Below are 20,946 nucleotides of genomic sequence, written 5' to 3'. Positions count from 1 at the left end.
AATGATGTGAAATTGTGCTTCGTGCAACATAATTCTGGGTGCCATTTAAAAACCATAAGTTCTAATGACTCCATTCCTTTTTGGGGTAATGGGGGCTGTTAATTGCAGTAGTCTAAAACAAACCTGACCTCTCTAGGATATTCAGAAGCCAAGTTATAAGCCTACAAAGGTGTAACTGGACTACTTCTTTAAAGTGACACCAGGCCCGGTGACCTTTGGGACATGGTTTGACCCCCTATAGGAATGTGCGATCATCATGAAACGTTCAGATCACTTACAACTCAATAGATTCTACCTTCTTGTAACGTTTCAGCCTGATTGGACCTTGTTTTCACACAAATAAACCCAGAATGATGTGAAATTGTGCTTCGTGCAACATAATTCTGGGTGCCATTTAAAAACCATAAGTGCTAATGACTCCATTCCTTTTTGTGGTTGTGGGGGCTGTTTATTGGAGTACACTAAAACAAATCTGATCTCTCTAGGACATTCAGAAGCCAAGTTATAAGCCCACAAATGTGTAACTGGACAACTTCTTTAAATGGACACCAGATCCGGTGACCTTTGGGACATGGTTTGACCCCCTTAGGAAAGTGCTATCATCATGAAACGTTCAGATCACTTACAACTCAATAGATTCTACCTTCCTGTAACGTTTCAGCCTGATTGGACCTTGTTTTCACACAAATGAACCCAGAATGATGTGAAATTGTGCTTCATGCAACATAATTCTGGGTGCCATTTAAAAACCATAAGTGCTAATGACTCCATTCCTTTTTGTAGTTGTAGGGGCTGTTGATTGGAGTACACTAAAACAAACCTGACCTCTCTAGGATATTCAAAAGCCAAGTTATAAGTCCACAAAGGTGTAACTGGACTACTTCTTTAAAGTGACACCAGGCCCGGTGACATATGGCACATGGTTTGCCCCCCTATAGGAATGTGCTATCATCATGAAACGTTCAGATCACTTACATCTCAATAGATTCTACCTTCTTGTAACGTTTCAGCCTGAATGGACCTTGTTTTCACACAAATGGACCAAGAATGATGTGAAATTGTGCTTTGTGCAACATAATTCTGGGTGCCATTTACAAACCATAAGTTCTAATGACTCCATTCCTTTTTGTGGTTGTAGGGGCTGTTGATTGGAGTACACTAAAACAAACCTGACCTCTCTAGGACATTCAGAAGCCAAGTTATAAGCCCACAAAGTTGTAACTGGACTACTTCTTTAAATTGACACCAGGCCCGGTGACCTTTGGGACATGGTTTGACCCCCTATAGGAATGAGGATCATCATGAAACGTTCAGATCACTTACAACTCAATAGATTCTACCTTCTTGTAACGTTTCAGCCTGATTGGACCTTGTTTTCACACAAATGGACCCAGAATGATGTGAAATTGTGCTTCGTGCAACATAATTCTGGGTGCCATTTCCAAACCATAAGTGCTAATAACTCCATTCCTTTTTGTGGTTGTAGGGGCTGTTGATTGGAGTACACTAAAACAAACCTGATCTCTCTAGGACATTCAGAAGCCAAGTTATAAGCCCACAAATGTGTAACTGGACCACTTCTTTAAATTGACACCAGATCCGGTAACCTTTGGGACATGGTTTGACCCCCTTAGGAAAGTACTATCATCATGAAACGTTCAGATCACTTACAACTCAATAGATTCTACCTTCCTGTAACGTTTCAGCCTGATTGGACCTTGTTTTCACACAAATGAACCCAGAATGATGTGAAATTGTGCTTTGTGCAACATAATTCTGGGTGCCATTTCCAAACCATAAGTGCTAATGACTCCATTCCTTTTTGTGGTTGTAGGGGCTGTTGATTGGAGTACACTAAAACAAACCTGACCTCTCTAGGACATTCAGAAGCCAAGTTATAAGCCCACAAAGGTGTAACTGGACTACTTCTTTAAAGTGACACCAGGCCCGGTGACCTTTGGGACATGGTTTTACCCCATATAAGAATGTGCGATCATCATAAAACATTCAGATCACTTCCAACTCAATAGATTCTACCTTCTTGTAACGTTTCAGCCTGATTGGACCTTGTTTTCACACAAATGAACCCAGAATGATGTGAAATTGTGCTTTGTGCAACATAATTCTGGGTGCCATTTCCAAACCATAAGTGCTAATGACTCCATTCCTTTTTGTGGTTGTAGGGGCTGTTGATTGGAGTACACTAAAACAAACCTGACCTCTCTAGTATATTCAAAGGCCAAGTTATAAGCCCACAAAGGTGTAACTGGACTACTTCTTTCAATTGACACCAGATCCGGTGACCTTTGGGACATGGTTTGACCCCCTTAGGAAAGTGATATCATCATAAAACGTTCAAATCAGTTACAACTCAATATATTCTACCTTCCTGTAACGTTTCAGCCTGATTGGACCTTGTTTTCACACAAATGAACCCAGAATGATGTGAAATTGTGCTTCGTGCAACATAATTCTGGGTGCCATTTAAAAACCATAAGTGCTAATGACTCCATTCCTTTTTGGGATAATGGGGTCTGTTAATTGGAGTACTCTAAAACAAACCTGACCTCTCTAGGATATTCAGAAGTCAAGTTATAAGCCCACAAAGGTGTAACTGGACTACTTCTTTAAAGTGACACCAGGCCCGGTGACCTTTGGGACATGATTTGACCCCCTATAGGAATGTGCGATCATCATGAAACGTTCAGATCACTTACAACTCAATAGATTCTACCTTCTTGTAACGTTTCAGCCTGATTGGACCTTGTTTTCACACAAATGGACCCAGAATGATGTGAAATTGTGCTTCGTGCAACATAATTCTGGGTGCCATTTACAAACCATAAGTGCTAATGACTCCATTCCTTTTTGTGGTTTTAGGGGCTGTTGATTGGAGTACACTAAAACAAGCCTGACCTCTCTAGGACATTCAGAAGCCAAGTTATAAGCCCACAAATGTGTAACTGGACTACTTCTTTAAATTGACACCAGATCCGGTGACCTTTGGGACATGGTTTGACCCCCTTAGGAAAGTGCTATCATCATGAAACGTTCAGATCACTTACAACTCAATAGATTCTACCTTCCTGTAACGTTTCAGCCTGAATGGACCTTGTTTTCACACAAATGAACCCAGAATGATGTGAAATTGTGCTTCGTGCAACATAATTCTGGGTGCCATTTCCAAACCATAAGTGCTAATGACTCCATTCCTTTTTGTGGTTGTAGGGGCTGTTGATTGGAGTACACTAAAACAAACCTGATCTCTCTAGGACATTCAGAAGCCAAGTTATAAGCCCACAAATGTGTAACTGAACCACTTCTTTAAATTTACACCAGATCCGGTGAACTTTGGGACATGATTTGACCCCCTATAGGAATGTGCTATCATCATGAAACGTTCAGATCACTTACAACTCAATAGATTCTACCTTCCTGTAACGTTTCAGCCTGATTGGACCTTGTTTTCACACAAATGAACCCAGAATGATGTGAAATTGTGCTTCGTGCAACATAATTCTGGGTGTCATTTACAAACCATAAGTGCTAATGACTCCATTCCTTTTTGGGGTAATGGGGGCTGTTAATTGGAGTACTCTAAAACAAACCTGACCTCTCTAGGACATTCAGAAGCCAAGTTATAAGCCCACAAATGTGTAACTGGACTACTTCTTTAAATTGACACCAGATCCGGTGACCTTCGGGACATGGTTTGACCCCCTTAGGAAAGTGCTATCATCATGAAACGTTCCGATCACTTACAACTCAATAGATTCTACCTTCCTGTAACGTTTCAGCCTGATTGGACCTTGTTTTCTCACAAATGAACCCAGAATGATGTGAAATTGTGCTTCGTGCAACATAATTCTGGGTGCCATTTAAAAACCATAAGTTCTAATGACTCCATTCCTTTTTGTGGTTGTAGGGGCTGTTGATTGGAGTACACTAAAACAAACCTGACCTCTCTAGGATATTCAAAGGCCAAGTTATAAGCCCACAAAGGTGTAACTGGACTACTTCTTTCAATTGACACCAGATCCGGTGACCTTTGGGACATGGTTTGACCCCCTTAGGAAAGTGATATCATCATGAAACGTTCAGATCACTTACAACTCAATAGATTCTACCTTCCTGTAACGTTTCAGCCTGATTGGACCTTGTTTTCTCACAAATGAACCCAGAATGATGTGAAATTGTGCTTCGTGCAACATAATTCTGGGTGCCATTTAAAAACCATAAGTGCTAATGACTCCATTCCTTTTTGGGGTAATGGGGGCTGTTAATTGGAGTACTCTAAAACAAACCTGACCTCTCTTGGATATTCAGAAGCCAAGTTATAAGCCCACAAAGGTGTAACTGGACTACTTCTTTAAAGTGACACCAGGCCCGGTGACCTTTGGGACATGATTTGATCCCCTATAGGAATGTGCGATCATCATGAAACGTTCAGATCACTTACAACTCAATAGATTCTACCTTCTTGTAACGTTTCAGCCTGATTGGACCTTGTTTTCACACAAATGGACCCAGAATGATGTGAAATTGTGCTTCGTGCAACATAATTCTGGGTGCCATTTACAAGCCATAAGTGCTAATGACTCCATTCCTTTTTGTGGTTGTAGGGGCTGTTGATTGGAGTACATTAAAACAAACCTGACCTCTCTAGGACATTCAGAAGCCAAGTTATAAGCCCACAAATGTGTAACTGGACTACTTCTTTAAATTGACACCAGATCCGGTGACCTTTGGGACATGGTTTGACCCCCTTAGGAAAGTGCTATCATCATGAAACGTTCAGATCACTTACAACTCAATAGATTCTACCATCCTGTAACGTTTCAGCCTGATTGGACCTTGTTTTCACACAAATGAACCCAGAATGATGTGAAATTGTGCTTCGTGCAACATAATTCTGGGTGCCATTTAAAAACCATAAGTTCTAATGACTCCATTCCTTTTTGGGGTAATGGGGGCTGTTAATTGCAGTAGTCTAAAACAAACCTGACCTCTCTAGGATATTCAGAAGCCAAGTTATAAGCCTACAAAGGTGTAACTGGACTACTTCTTTAAAGTGACACCAGGCCCGGTGACCTTTGGGACATGGTTTGACCCCCTATAGGAATGTGCGATCATCATGAAACGTTCAGATCACTTACAACTCAATAGATTCTACCTTCTTGTAACGTTTCAGCCTGATTGGACCTTGTTTTCACACAAATAAACCCAGAATGATGTGAAATTGTGCTTCGTGCAACATAATTCTGGGTGCCATTTAAAAACCATAAGTGCTAATGACTCCATTCCTTTTTGTGGTTGTGGGGGCTGTTTATTGGAGTACACTAAAACAAATCTGATCTCTCTAGGACATTCAGAAGCCAAGTTATAAGCCCACAAATGTGTAACTGGACAACTTCTTTAAATGGACACCAGATCCGGTGACCTTTGGGACATGGTTTGACCCCCTTAGGAAAGTGCTATCTTCATGAAACGTTCAGATCACTTACAACTCAATAGATTCTTCCTTCCTGTAACGTTTCAGCCTGATTGGACCTTGTTTTCACACAAATGAACCCAGAATGATGTGAAATTGTGCTTCATGCAACATAATTCTGGGTGCCATTTAAAAACCATAAGTGCTAATGACTCCATTCCTTTTTGTAGTTGTAGGGGCTGTTGATTGGAGTACACTAAAACAAACCTGACCTCTCTAGGATATTCAAAAGCCAAGTTATAAGTCCACAAAGGTGTAACTGGACTACTTCTTTAAAGTGACACCAGGCCCGGTGACATATGGCACATGGTTTGACCCCCCTATAGGAATGTGCTATCATCATGAAACGTTCAGATCACTTACATCTCAATAGATTCTACCTTCTTGTAACGTTTCAGCCTGAATGGACCTTGTTTTCACACAAATGGACCAAGAATGATGTGAAATTGTGCTTTGTGCAACATAATTCTGGGTGCCATTTACAAACCATAAGTTCTAATGACTCCATTCCTTTTTGTGGTTGTAGGGGCTGTTGATTGGAGTACACTAAAACAAACCTGACCTCTCTAGGACATTCAGAAGCCAAGTTATAAGCCCACAAAGTTGTAACTGGACTACTTCTTTAAATTGACACCAGGCCCGGTGACCTTTGGGACATGGTTTGACCCCCTATAGGAATGAGGATCATCATGAAACGTTCAGATCACTTACAACTCAATAGATTATACCTTCTTGTAACGTTTCAGCCTGATTGGACCTTGTTTTCACACAAATGGACCCAGAATGATGTGAAATTGTGCTTCGTGCAACATAATTCTGGGTGCCATTTCCAAACCATAAGTGCTAATAACTCCATTCCTTTTTGTGGTTGTAGGGGCTGTTGATTGGAGTACACTAAAACAAACCTGATCTCTCTAGGACATTCAGAAGCCAAGTTATAAGCCCACAAATGTGTAACTGGACCACTTCTTTAAATTGACACCAGATCCGGTAACCTTTGGGACATGGTTTGACCCCCTTAGGAAAGTACTATCATCATGAAACGTTCAGATCACTTACAACTCAATAGATTCTACCTTCCTGTAACGTTTCAGCCTGATTGGACCTTGTTTTCACACAAATGAACCCAGAATGATGTGAAATTGTGCTTTGTGCAACATAATTCTGGGTGCCATTTCCAAACCATAAGTGCTAATGACTCCATTCCTTTTTGTGGTTGTAGGGGCTGTTGATTGGAGTACACTAAAACAAACCTGACCTCTCTAGGACATTCAGAAGCCAAGTTATAGGCCCACAAAGGTGTAACTGGACTACTTCTTTAAAGTGACACCAGGCCCGGTGACCTTTGGGACATGGTTTTACCCCATATAATAATGTGCGATCATCATAAAACATTCAGATCACTTCCAACTAAATAGATTCTACCTTTTTGTAACGTTTCCGCCTGATTGGACCTTGTTTTCACACAAATGGACCCAGAATGATGTGAAATTGTGCTTCGTGCAACATAATTCTGGGTGCCATTTACAAACCATAAGTGTTAATGACTCCATTCCTTTTTGTGGTTGTAGGGGCTGTTGATTGGAGTACACTAAAACAAACCTGACCTCTCTAGGACATTCAGAAGCCAAGTTATAAGCCCACAAAGGTGTAACTGGACTACTTCTTTAAAGTGACACCAGGCCCGGTGACCTTTGGGACATGGTTTTACCCCATATAATAATGTGCGATCATCATAAAACATTCAGATCACTTCCAACTCAATAGATTCTACCTTCTTGTAACGTTTCAGCCTGATTGGACCTTGTTTTCACACAAATGGACCCAGAATGATGTGAAATTGTGCTTCGTGCAACATAATTCTGGGTGCCATTTACAAACCATGAGTGTTAATGACTCCATTCCTTTTTGTGGTTGTAGGGGCTGTTGATTGGAGTACACAAAAAAAACCTGACCTCTCTAGGATATTCAAAAGCCAAGTTATAAGCCCACAAAGGTGTAACTGGACTACTTCTTTAAAGTGACACCAGGCCCGGTGACCTTTGGGACATGGTTTGACCCCCTATAGGAATGTGCGATCATCATGAAACGTTCAGATCACTTACAACTCAATAGATTCTACCTTCTTGTAACGTTTCAGGCTGATTGGACCTTGTTTTCACACAAATGGACCCAGAATGATGTGAAATTGTGCTTCGTGCAACATAATTCTGGGTGCCATTTCCAAACCATAAGTGCTAATGACTCCATTACTTTTTGTGGTTGTAGGGGCTGTTGATTGGAGTACACTAAAACAAACCTGATCTCTCTAGGACATTCAGAAGCCAAGTTATAAGCCCACAAATGTGTAACTGAACCACTTCTTTAAATTGACACCAGATCCGGTGAACTTTGGGACATGATTTGACCCCCTATAGGAATGTGCTATCATCATGAAACGTTCAGATCACTTACAACTCAATAGATTCTACCTTCCTGTAACGTTTCAGCCTGATTGGCCCTTGTTTTCACACAAATGAACCCAGAATGATGTGAAATTGTGCTTCGTGCAACATAATTCTGGGTGTCATTTACAAACCATAAGTGCTAATGACTCCATTCCTTTTTGGGGTAATGGGGGCTGTTAATTGGAGTACTCTAAAACAAACCTGACCTCTCTAGGACATTCAGAAGCCAAGTTATAAGCCCACAAATGTGTAACTGGACTACTTCTTTAAATTGACACCAGATCCGGTGACCTTTGGGACATGGTTTGACCCCCTTAGGAAAGTGCTATCATCATGAAACGTTCAGATCACTTACAACTCAATAGATTCTACCTTCCTGTAACGTTTCAGCCTGATTGGACCTTGTTTTCACACAAATGAACCCAGAATGATGTGAAATTGTGCTTCGTGCAACATAATTCTGGGTGCCATTTAAAAACCATAAGTTCTAATGACTCCATTCCTTTTTGTGGTTGTAGGGGCTGTTGATTGGAATACACTAAAACAAACCTGACCTCTCTAGTATATTCAAAGGCCAAGTTATAAGCCCACAAAGGTGTAACTGGACTACTTCTTTCAATTGACACCAGATCCGGTGACCTTTGGGACATGGTTTGACCCCCTTAGGAAAGTGATATCATCATAAAACGTTCAGATCACTTACAACTCAATAGATTCTACCTTCCTGTAACGTTTCAGCCTGATTGGACCTTGTTTTCACACAAATGAACCCAGAATGATGTGAAATTGTGCTTCGTGCAACATAATTCTGGGTGCCATTTAAAAACCATAAGTGCTAATGACTCCATTCCTTTTTGGGGTAATGGGGTCTGTTAATTGGAGTACTCTAAAACAAACCTGACCTCTCTAGGATATTCAGAAGTCAAGTTATAAGCCCACAAAGGTGTAACTGGACTACTTCTTTAAAGTGACACCAGGCCCGGTGACCTTTGGGACATGATTTGACCCCCTATAGGAATGTGCGATCATCATGAAACGTTCAGATCACTTACAACTCAATAGATTCTACCTTCTTGTAACGTTTCAGCCTGATTGGACCTTGTTTTCACACAAATGGACCCAGAATGATGTGAAATTGTGCTTCGTGCAACATAATTCTGGGTGCCATTTAAAACCATAAGTGCTAATGACTCCATTCCTTTTTGTGGTTTTAGGGGCTGTTGATTGGAATACACTAAAACAAGCCTGACCTCTCTAGGACATTCAGAAGCCAAGTTATAAGCCCACAAATGTGTAACTGGACTACTTCTTTAAATTGACACCAGATCCGGTGACCTTTGGGACATGGTTTGACCCCCTTAGGAAAGTGCTATCATCATGAAACGTTCAGATCACTTACAACTCAATAGATTCTACCTTCCTGTAACGTTTCAGCCTGAATGGACCTTGTTTTCACACAAATGAACCCAGAATGATGTGAAATTGTGCTTCGTGCAACATAATTCTGGGTGCCATTTCCAAACCATAAGTGCTAATGACTCCATTCCTTTTTGTGGTTGTAGGGGCTGTTGATTGGAGTACACTAAAACAAACCTGATCTCTCTAGGACATTCAGAAGCCAAGTTATAAGCCCACAAATGTGTAACTGAACCACTTCTTTAAATTTACACCAGATCCGGTGAACTTTGGGACATGATTTGACCCCCTATAGGAATGTGCTATCATCATGAAACGTTCAGATCACTTACAACTCAATAGATTCTACCTTCCTGTAACGTTTCAGCCTGATTGGACCTTGTTTTCACACAAATGAACCCAGAATGATGTGAAATTGTGCTTCGTGCAACATAATTCTGGGTGTCATTTACAAACCATAAGTGCTAATGACTCCATTCCTTTTTGGGGTAATGGGGGCTGTTAATTGGAGTACTCTAAAACAAACCTGACCTCTCTAGGACATTCAGAAGCCAAGTTATAAGCCCACAAATGTGTAACTGGACCACTTCTTTAAATTGACACCAGATCCGGTAACCTTTGGGACATGGTTTGACCCCCTTAGGAAAGTGCTATCATCATGAAACGTTCAGATCACTTACAACTCAATAGATTCTACCTTCCTGTAACGTTTCAGCCTGATTGGACCTTGTTTTCTCACAAATGAACCCAGAATGATGTAAAATTGTGCTTCGTGCAACATAATTCTGGGTGCCATTTAAAAACCATAAGTTCTAATGACTCCATTCCTTTTTGTGGTTGTAGGGGCTGTTGATTGGAGTACACTAAAACAAACCTGACCTCTCTAGGATATTCAAAGGCCAAGTTATAAGCCCACAAAGGTGTAACTGGACTACTTCTTTCAATTGACACCAGATCCGGTGACCTTTGGGACATGGTTTGACCCCCTTAGGAAAGTGATATCATCATGAAACGTTCAGATCACTTACAACTCAATAGATTCTACCTTCCTGTAAAGTTTCAGCCTGATTGGACCTTGTTTTCTCACAAATGAACCCAGAATGATGTGAAATTGTGCTTCGTGCAACATAATTCTGGGTGCCATTTAAAAACCATAAGAGCTAATGACTCCATTCCTTTTTGGGGTAATGGGGGCTGTTAATTGGAGTACTCTAAAACAAACCTGACCTCTCTTGGATATTCAGAAGCCAAGTTATAAGCCCACAAAGGTGTAACTGGACTACTTCTTTAAAGTGACACCAGGCCCGGTGACCTTTGGGACATGATTTGATCCCCTATAGGAATGTGCGATCATCATGAAACGTTCAGATCACTTACAACTCAATAGATTCTACCTTCTTGTAACGTTTCAGCCTGATTGGACCTTGTTTTCACACAAATGGACCCAGAATGATGTGAAATTGTGCTTCGTGCAACATAATTCTGGGTGCCATTTACAAGCCATAAGTGCTAATGACTCCATTCCTTTTTGTGGTTGTAGGGGCTGTTGATTGGAGTACATTAAAACAAACCTGACCTCTCTAGGACATTCAGAAGCCAAGTTATAAGCCCACAAATGTGTAACTGGACTACTTCTTTAAATTGACACCAGATCCGGTGACCTTTGGGACATGGTTTGACCCCCTTAGGAAAGTGCTATCATCATGAAACGTTCAGATCACTTACAACTCAATAGATTCTACCATCCTGTAACGTTTCAGCCTGATTGGACCTTGTTTTCACACAAATGAACCCAGAATGATGTGAAATTGTGCTTCGTGCAACATAATTCTGGGTGCCATTTAAAAACCATAAGTTCTAATGACTCCATTCCTTTTTGGGGTAATGGGGGCTGTTAATTGCAGTAGTCTAAAACAAACCTGACCTCTCTAGGATATTCAGAAGCCAAGTTATAAGCCTACAAAGGTGTAACTGGACTACTTCTTTAAAGTGACACCAGGCCCGGTGACCTTTGGGACATGGTTTGACCCCCTATAGGAATGTGCGATCATCATGAAACGTTCAGATCACTTACAACTCAATAGATTCTACCTTCTTGTAACGTTTCAGCCTGATTGGACCTTGTTTTCACACAAATAAACCCAGAATGATGTGAAATTGTGCTTCGTGCAACATAATTCTGGGTGCCATTTAAAAACCATAAGTGCTAATGACTCCATTCCTTTTTGTGGTTGTGGGGGCTGTTTATTGGAGTACACTAAAACAAATCTGATCTCTCTGGGACATTCAGAAGCCAAGTTATAAGCCCACAAATGTGTAACTGGACAACTTCTTTAAATGGACACCAGATCCGGTGACCTTTGGGACATGGTTTGACCCCCTTAGGAAAGTGCTATCATCATGAAACGTTCAGATCACTTACAACTCAATAGATTCTACCTTCCTGTAACGTTTCAGCCTGATTGGACCTTGTTTTCACACAAATGAACCCAGAATGATGTGAAATTGTGCTTCATGCAACATAATTCTGGGTGCCATTTAAAAACCATAAGTGCTAATGACTCCATTCCTTTTTGTAGTTGTAGGGGCTGTTGATTGGAGTACACTAAAACAAACCTGACCTCTCTAGGATATTCAAAAGCCAAGTTATAAGTCCACAAAGGTGTAACTGGACTACTTCTTTAAAGTGACACCAGGCCCGGTGACATATGGCACATGGTTTGCCCCCCTATAGGAATGTGCTATCATCATGAAACGTTCAGATCACTTACATCTCAATAGATTCTACCTTCTTGTAACGTTTCAGCCTGAATGGACCTTGTTTTCACACAAATGGACCAAGAATGATGTGAAATTGTGCTTTGTGCAACATAATTCTGGGTGCCATTTACAAACCATAAGTTCTAATGACTCCATTCCTTTTTGTGGTTGTAGGGGCTGTTGATTGGAGTACACTAAAACAAACCTGACCTCTCTAGGACATTCAGAAGCCAAGTTATAAGCCCACAAAGTTGTAACTGGACTACTTCTTTAAATTGACACCAGGCCCGGTGACCTTTGGGACATGGTTTGACCCCCTATAGGAATGAGGATCATCATGAAACGTTCAGATCACTTACAACTCAATAGATTCTACCTTCTTGTAACGTTTCAGCCTGATTGGACCTTGTTTTCACACAAATGGACCCAGAATGATGTGAAATTGTGCTTCGTGCAACATAATTCTGGGTGCCATTTCCAAACCATAAGTGCTAATAACTCCATTCCTTTTTGTGGTTGTAGGGGCTGTTGATTGGAGTACACTAAAACAAACCTGATCTCTCTAGGACATTCAGAAGCCAAGTTATAAGCCCACAAATGTGTAACTGGACCACTTCTTTAAATTGACACCAGATCCGGTAACCTTTGGGACATGGTTTGACCCCCTTAGGAAAGTACTATCATCATGAAACGTTCAGATCACTTACAACTCAATAGATTCTACCTTCCTGTAACGTTTCAGCCTGATTGGACCTTGTTTTCACACAAATGAACCCAGAATGATGTGAAATTGTGCTTTGTGCAACATAATTCTGGGTGCCATTTAAAAACCATAAGTGCTAATAACTCCATTCCTTTTTGGGGTAATGGGTTCTGTTAATTGGAGTACTCTAAAACAAACCTGACCTCTCTAGTAGGCCTTTTCCACCGACCAAACTGGCATGGAATGGGAAGGATCGGGTCACTAAATATTCTGTTTCGATTGTTTAAACCAGTCCAGGAAACTACCCGAACCGGTCCAGTAGCGGGCCAGAGCGGGACCCCTTCTGTTGTGGGTCCAGAGATTTTTGTTCTGGGCGGAGCCAAAGCGTAAAAGGTCCAGAGTCCTCTGATTGGGGGAGAAATTACGTAACTACCCCCGACAATCCCAGGGGATGGAAAAAGAAGTGAGTCGAGTTCCAGTGTTTGTTTGGCTGTACTTCTTGTGTGTGAAAATGCCTGCAAGTAATAGCTTTTGGTCCAATGCGGAGCTTCAAACGTTCCTCACCATCATCGGAGATAGAGACATTCAGGCCGAGCTGGATGGGATGATAAGAAATGAGAAAGTCTTCAAAGAAGTTTCTCAGCGCATGGCAGCTGAAGGATTCCAGCGCACCTCCGAGCAGTGTCGTGCTAAGCTGAAAAAAATAAAAGCCCACTACAGAAAAGTTAAGGACAGCAACGGCCGTAGTGGGAATGGGCGAAGTACATGGAAGTGGTACGATGTGGTGGACGCTATTTATGGACACAGACCGTCAAACCGAGGCAGCGAAGGAGGCCTGGACTCAGCGACCAGTATCCTGGAGTCACTCATAAACCCTGTTGGTAAGCATTTCTTTTGTTGTCTTTTTAGCTCTGCAGGCCATTCATTGCAGCACCAAAAACACTGAATAATAGCAGCAGCTATTTAAGAAATGCTCAGCAAGTAAAGGATTTAGCCCCTCATGTTAACTAGCCTTAGCATCCCCTCGTGTTTATGCTAACCTTCATTTAGCATTCCCCCGTGTTTCTTAACACGCTGTTCGCGATATAAGCCTTTCATGTTTAGCATGTCCTTGTTGAGTACATGAGGCTGGAGCGGAGTTTGCCTTTCTTGTTAGCGTCTCATTGTTTAAAACATGGGAAATTCGGTTAGCCTTTCACGTTAGCATCTCAGTGTTGTTAGCATCTCATTGTTTTATACAGCTGAGCACGCACAGTGAGAAGAAGCGAGCTGATCTAATATTATAAATATCCCAAAAGTCGTGCCAGCAGTGTTTTTCGCCTAGAGTGGACTTTTAACAAGTATATATTTTTCGGATGAATAAGAATATAACATTAAATTGCAATTAATCTGTACGTCACTGGCGAATTACTGCCATCTAGTGGACACGTTCCAAATGACAAAATGGCCTTAAATCATAGCAGTTTTATTAAGTTTACTATATGCCTATATGCTCTTTTGCTGTAAAAATATTGTGCTTTTCTTACCGATTTATTTCGTGACCTTTTCTTACTGACTAATTTTTTGATCTGTGTTTTTCAGACACATCTGAAGCGGAAAACACTCCCTCTTCAGAGGAACCATCCACTTCCTCAAGTAGCACTCCAGGACCTTCTGTGCCACCATCGCCTCGGCCAGTTCCATCGCCACCACCATCACCTCTGTCCACTACCACTCGAGAGGAACATCTACCATGTCGTCGACGCACAGGTAGTGTCTGACCATTCTAAAAATTGCTTTGTGCATAAACAAAACTGACAAGTTCACTGGACAACTGACATTTTGATATCCATATAAACACAAATGTAATTGTCAATGTTGTTGTTTCCAGGTGACCGAAGACGGCGATTGGAAGCACGGACACAGGTGTTATTTGATGAGTTGCAGATCGCAGATGGCAGGCAGATGGACAGAATGGAAGGCATAAGCCGGGAGCAGGTTAACTGGATGCAACAAGATGCAGCAGCAGCAAGACAACATGAATTACAGATCGCAGAGCGATATTTTGAACATTTGGGTGCCCTAAATGCTGTTCTTGGACTGGTCGCACAAAGAATGGGCAGCTCCTCTGACTTCCTGCCACCACCCAGGCAGTAAGGTGCTATGTATTTGTCCCGTAATTTTTTTTATCCGTCTGTCCTTTTTATCAATAAATTTTCTAAGAAAAACAAGGTGTGCATGAATTGTCTTAAAAATTTTTGCTCGCAAATTTACGTTTACATAATAAATGTAGATTACATTACAGCCCACCTTAAATATATGTTAAAATGAAAAGGTGCAACAGTTCGTTAACAGTAAAATAGTGTACTTTATTAAGTTCTGAAAATAAAACAAACATTTCAGTTCAAACTACAGGCTTCGAACAGTTAAAAGTGTCAAAACAATAAACAAAGTAAATGGAAAGAAAAAACACAAACTGAGGTCAGCGGGTGAAGTGTCGCATCAGAGCTTCACGCACATCACTGCCCTCCTCTGCAACTTCCTGCATATTTGCAACCACTGGTTCATCAGCAGGTGCGTCACATTCTGTATATTCCTCCCCATGGCTCTCACAGATATTGTGAAGCACACAACAGGTCAGCACCATGTGTTTAAGAAGCTCTACATCACTGTCGTTTCTCTTCAGAAGACATCGCCACCTACCCTTTAGCCTCCCAAATGCATTTTCGACCACAACTCTGGCTCTGGACATTTTCCTGTTGTACGCCTGTTGTTCAGCAGTGAGACGACCGTTGTCAGAAAATGGTTTTAGGAGCCAGTTCTGCAGAGGATAGGCAGAGTCCCCAAGCACATAAAAGCCTACATTTACTCCCTCAATGTTCTTGGTACTAGTTGGGTGCAGTTGTCCATGAGCAACCAAGTCCCAAAATGTGGACAATCGCAGCACACGGGCATCATGCAAGCTACCTGGCTGACCTGCATTAACATTCCAGAACATGCCTCTGCCATCCACAATGCCCTGGAGGATTATGGAATGCCAACCTTTCCTATTGAAGTAGTCTGTGTGGAATCCCTGTGGTGCGATTATTGGGATATGGGAACCATCGATGGCACCCACACACTGAGGAACCCCCCACCTGGTCTCAAAATAGTCAGCCATTTCCTGTAGCTTTTGCAGAGTTGGAAAAGCAATAACCTCGGCAAGCAAGAGTTTACAGACAGCCTTACAGAAGTCCTGCACACAGCGGCACACAGAGGTCGTGCTGACACCAAAAAGAAGCCCGATGCTCCTGTATTCACTGTTAGTTGCAAGCTTCCACAGTGCAATTGCAACTCTTTTCCTGAGTGGCACGCAGGCTCTGAAGTTGGTGTTCCTCTTCTGCATGGCTGGACGGAGCTTGGAACAAAGATATGAAAAGGTCTCTTCTGACATTCTGAAATGAGCTATCCAATCTGACGGAGTGAAGTTTGGCATGGTCACATCCCAGAAGGCGCTGGCACGGCTGAAGGCCCACACAGTTGGTTGCCGTCGCTGATTCAAAAGAGCCAACTAAAAAAAAAAACAGTCATAACACAGTAAAAGTAAAAAGAATAGTGCTGTGAACAAGATTGAAACAGTATGGTTATAGACATAAAGTTCACATCAATAGAATTTGTTTAAGGTTAAAATAACAGCTGTTCTTTATGGCACTACCAGTGACTGGTTATGTTTTGTTCACTTTATAAAATGCACAAATGTGGTATTGCTTGTAATTACCTATATAATTAATTATAATAATTTCAGTACAGCTGCACAACTTATCTATGACATGCCCAGGAAGTAAAGAGTGAAGGATTCAGGCCCTCCTGTTGACTAGCATCACCATGAGTGCCGAAGCTGTTTGAAACTTAGTTAGGTGTTGGCCTTTCATGTTTAGCATGTCTTAAATGACCAATATACAACCAAACCATTTGATTTTGGTGCTTTTTTTTTTGTTTTTGTTTTTTGATAGTTGCCCTAGACACCCCTTCAGGGATTATAACGACATGTATTACAGCATTAGAAGTTACTTACCACATGGCGCCTCCGTCTTTGTCTCAACAGTAGAAAGTTATGCCTCGTGTCCGATATTAATTTCAGAAAGCGTCGTCGCCTTTCAGCTGCCCTCCTCCTCGATGCGCACAGCATAGCTCTAAACGCTATCGTGATGTGGGTGTAAAGAATATACCAAACACCAAGAACAGAAAGAACGCGCTGGTGACTGGACTCCATTGTTGTTGTGTTTTGGCGCGATCTCGTCGCGCTGTGTGACATTAAGGCACACATCGCGCGTGACGCATTACGCTACCCCGCCTAGTTACTGGAGCCTGGAATGTGATAGAAACGCTTGCCAGAAAACTTCTAGACCCATACCGGTACATACCGGTCCATAATACCCAGACCTGACCGTCCCAGACCAGGCGATGGAAAAGAGCTATAGGATATTCAGAAGCCAAGTTATAAGCCCACAAAGGTGTAACTGGACTACTTCTTTAAAGTGACACCAGGCCCGGTGACCTTTGGGACATGATTTGACCCCCTATAGGAATGTGCGATCATCATGAAACGTTCAGATCACTTACAACTCAATAGATTCTACCTTCTTGTAACGTTTCAGCCTGATTGGACCTTGTTTTCACACAAATGGACCCAGAATGATGTGAAATTGTGCTTCGTGCAACATAATTCTGGGTGCCATTTCCAAACCATAAGTGCTAATAACTCCATTCCTTTTTGTGGTTGTAGGGGCTGTTGATTGGAGTACACTAAAACAAACCTGATCTCTCTAGGACATTCAGAAGCCAAGTTATAAGCCCACAAATGTGTAACTGGACCACTTCTTTAAATTGACACCAGATCCGGTAACCTTTGGGACATGGTTTGACCCCCTTAGGAAAGTGCTATCATCATGAAACGTTCAGATCACTTACAACTCAATAAATTCTACCTTCCTGTAACGTTTCAGCCTGATTGGACCTTGTTTTCACACAAATGAACCCAGAATGATGTGAAATTGTGCTTAGTGCAACATAATTCTGGGTGCCATTTAAAAACCATAAGTGCTAATAACTCCATTCCTTTTTGGGGTAATGGGGTCTGTTAATTGGAGTACTCTAAAACAAACCTGACCTCTCTAGGATATTCAGAAGCCAAGTTATAAGCCCACAAAGGTGTAACTGGACTACTTCTTTAAAGTGACACCAGGCCCGGTGACCTTTGGGACATGATTTGACCCCCTATAGGAATGTGCGATCATCATGAAACGTTCAGATCACTTACAACTCAATAGATTCTACCTTCTTGTAACGTTTCAGCCTGATTGGACCTTGTTTTCACACAAATGGACCCAGAATGATGTGAAATTGTGCTTCGTGCAACATAATTATGGGTGCCATTTACAAACCATAAGTGCTAATGACTCCATTCCTTTTTGTGGTTTTAGGGGCTGTTGATTGGAGTACACTAAAACAAGCCTGACCTCTCTAGGACATTCAGAAGCCAAGTTATAAGCCCACAAATGTGTAACTGGACTACTTCTTTAAATTGACACCAGATCCGGTGACCTTTGGGACATGGTTTGACCCCCTTAGGAAAGTGCTATCATCATGAAACGTTCAGATTACTTACAACTCAATAGATTCTACCTTCCTGTAACGTTTCAGCCTGATTGGACCTTGTTTTCACACAAATGGACCCAGAATGATGTGAAATTGTGCTTCGTGCAACATAATTCTGGGTGCCATTTACAAACCATAAGAGCTAATGACTCCATTCCTTTTTGTGGTTGTAGGGGCTGTTGATTGGAGTACACTAAAACAAGCCTGACCTCTCTAGGATATTCAAAAGCCAAGTTATAAGCCCACAAAGGTGTAACTGGACTACTTCTTTAAAGTGACACCAGGCCCGGTGACCTTTGGGACATGGTTTGACCCCCTATAGGAATGTGCGATCATCATGAAACGTTCAGATCACTTACAACTCAATAGATTCTGCCTTCTTGTAACGTTTCAGCCTGATTGGACCTTGTTTTCACACAAATGGACCAAGAATGATGTGAAATTGTGCTTTGTGCAATATAATTCTGGGTGCCATTTACAAACCATAAGTGCTAATGACTCCATTCCTTTTTGTGGTTGTAGGGGCTGTTGATTGGAGTACACTAAAACAAACCTGACCACTCTAGGACATTCAGAAGCCAAGTTATAAGCCCACAAAGGTGTAACTGGACTACTTCTTTAAATTGACACCAGGCCCGGTGACCTTTGGGACATGGTTTGACCCCCTATAGGAATGAGGATCATCATGAAACGTTCAGATCACTTACAACTCAATAGATTCTACCTTCTTGTAACGTTTCAGCCTGATTGGACCTTGTTTTCACACAAATGGACCCAGAATGATGTGAAATTGTGCTTCGTGCAACATAATTCTGGGTGCCATTTCCAAACCATAAGTGCTAATAACTCCATTCCTTTTTGTGGTTGTAGGGGCTGTTGATTGGAGTACACTAAAACAAACCTGATCTCTCTAGGACATTCAGAAGCCAAGTTATAAGCCCACAAATGTGTAACTGGACCACTTCTTTAAATTGACACCAGATCCGGTAACCTTTGGGACATGGTTTGACCCCCTTAGAAAAGTGCTATCATCATGAAACGTTCAGATCACTTAAAACTCAATAGATTCTACCTTCCTGTAACGTTTCAGCCTGATTGGACCTTGTTTTCACACAAATGAACCCAGAATGATGTGAAATTGTGCTTTGTGCAACATAATTCTGGGTGCCATTTAAAAACCATAAGTGCTAATAACTCCATTCCTTTTTGGGGTAATGGGGTCTTTTAATTGGAGTACTCTAAAACAAACCTGACCTCTAGGATATTCAGAAGCCAAGTTATAAGCCCACAAAGGTGTAACTGGACTACTTCTTTAAAGTGACACCAGGCCCGGTGACCTTTGGGACATGATTTGACACCCTATAGGAATGTGCGATCATCATGAAACGTTCAGATCACTTACAACTCAATAGATTCTACCTTCTTGTAACGTTTCAGCCTGATTGGACCTTGTTTTCACACAAATGGACCCAGAATGATGTGAAATTGTGCTTCGTGCAACATAATTCTGGGTGCCATTTCCAAACCATAAGTGCTAATAACTCCATTCCTTTTTGTGGTTGTAGGGGCTGTTGATTGGAGTACACTAAAACAATTCTGATCTCTCTAGGACATTCAGAAGCCAAGTTATAAGCCCACAAATGTGTAACTGGACCACTTCTTTAAATTGACACCAGATCCGGTAACCTTTGGGACATGGTTTGACCCCCTTAGGAAAGTGCTATCATCATGAAACGTTCAGATCACTTACAACTCAATAGATTCTACCTTCCTGTAACGTTTCAGCCTGATTGGACCTTGTTTTCACACAAATGAACCCAGAATGATGTGAAATTGTGCTTTGTGCAACATAATTCTGGGTGCCATTTAAAAACCATAAGTGCTAATAACTCCATTCCTTTTTGGGGTAATGGGGTCTGTTAATTGGAGTACTCTAAAATAAACCTGACCTCTCTAGGATATTCAGAAGCCAAGTTATAAGCCCACAAAGGTGTAACTGGACTACTTCTTTAAAGTGACACCAGGCCCGGTGACCTTTGGGACATGATTTGACCCCCTATAGGAATGTGCGATCATCATGAAACGTTCAGATCACTTACAACTCAATAGATTCTACCTTCTTGTAACGTTTCAGCCTGATTGGACCTTGTTTTCACACAAATGGACCCAGAATGATGTGAAATTGTGCTTCGTGCAACATAATTCTGGGTGCCATTTACAAACCATAAGTGCTAATGACGCCATTCCTTTTTGTGGTTTTAGGGGCTGTTGATTGGAGTACACTAAACCAAGCCTGACCTCTCTAGGACATTCAGAAGCCAAGTTATAAGCCCACAAATGTGTAACTGGACTACTTCTTTAAATTGACACCAGATCCGGTGACCTTTGGGACATGGTTTGACCCCCTTAGGAAAGTGCTATCATCATGAAACGTTCAGATCACTTACAACTCAATAGATTCTACCTTCCTGTAATGTTTCAGCCTGATTGGACCTTGTTTTCACACAAATGGA

At 41.6% G+C, this 20,946-nt stretch overlaps 2 protein-coding genes across 2 annotated transcripts; one reads left to right on the top strand and one right to left on the bottom strand.

The window, feature by feature from the left end:
* Positions 1 to 13,233: 13,233 nt before the first annotated feature.
* Positions 13,234 to 15,027, top strand: LOC139070085 (uncharacterized). Its single transcript, XM_070551728.1, has 3 exons — positions 13,234 to 13,698; positions 14,399 to 14,566; positions 14,688 to 15,027. Exons 1-3 carry the CDS (start codon positions 13,269 to 13,271, stop codon positions 14,951 to 14,953), a joined length of 864 nt encoding a protein of 287 aa, XP_070407829.1. The 5' UTR covers positions 13,234 to 13,268; the 3' UTR covers positions 14,954 to 15,027.
* Positions 15,028 to 15,278: 251 nt separating this feature from the next.
* LOC139070177 (uncharacterized) lies at positions 15,279 to 17,207 on the bottom strand. The gene is made up of 3 exons (XM_070551907.1): positions 17,200 to 17,207; positions 16,851 to 17,079; positions 15,279 to 16,193 (listed from the first exon to the last, which is right to left on the bottom strand). Exons 1-3 carry the CDS (start codon positions 17,205 to 17,207, stop codon positions 15,279 to 15,281), a joined length of 1,152 nt encoding a protein of 383 aa, XP_070408008.1.
* Between the last annotated feature and the right edge of the window lie 3,739 nt (positions 17,208 to 20,946).

The sequence above is a fragment of the Nothobranchius furzeri genome, chromosome 5, assembly GCF_043380555.1.
Source record: "Nothobranchius furzeri strain GRZ-AD chromosome 5, NfurGRZ-RIMD1, whole genome shotgun sequence".
Taxonomy (NCBI): Eukaryota; Metazoa; Chordata; class Actinopteri; order Cyprinodontiformes; family Nothobranchiidae; genus Nothobranchius; species Nothobranchius furzeri.
This window is presented reverse-complemented; position numbering and strand designations above follow the sequence as displayed.

Excerpts from the sequence above, each read along its gene's own strand:
- LOC139070177 (XM_070551907.1), bottom strand. Across the intron at positions 16,194-16,850 it reads AAAGACGGAGGCGCCATGTG|CTCCGTCCAGCCATGCAGAA; the intron begins GTAAGTAACTTC and ends CTTTGTTCCAAG.
- LOC139070085 (XM_070551728.1), top strand. The coding sequence starts at position 13,269 with ATGGAAAAAGAAGTGAGTCGAGTTCCAGTGTTTGTTTGGCTGTACTTC. Across the intron at positions 13,699-14,398 it reads GTCACTCATAAACCCTGTTG|ACACATCTGAAGCGGAAAAC; the intron begins GTAAGCATTTCT and ends TGTGTTTTTCAG. Across the intron at positions 14,567-14,687 it reads ACCATGTCGTCGACGCACAG|GTGACCGAAGACGGCGATTG; the intron begins GTAGTGTCTGAC and ends TGTTGTTTCCAG.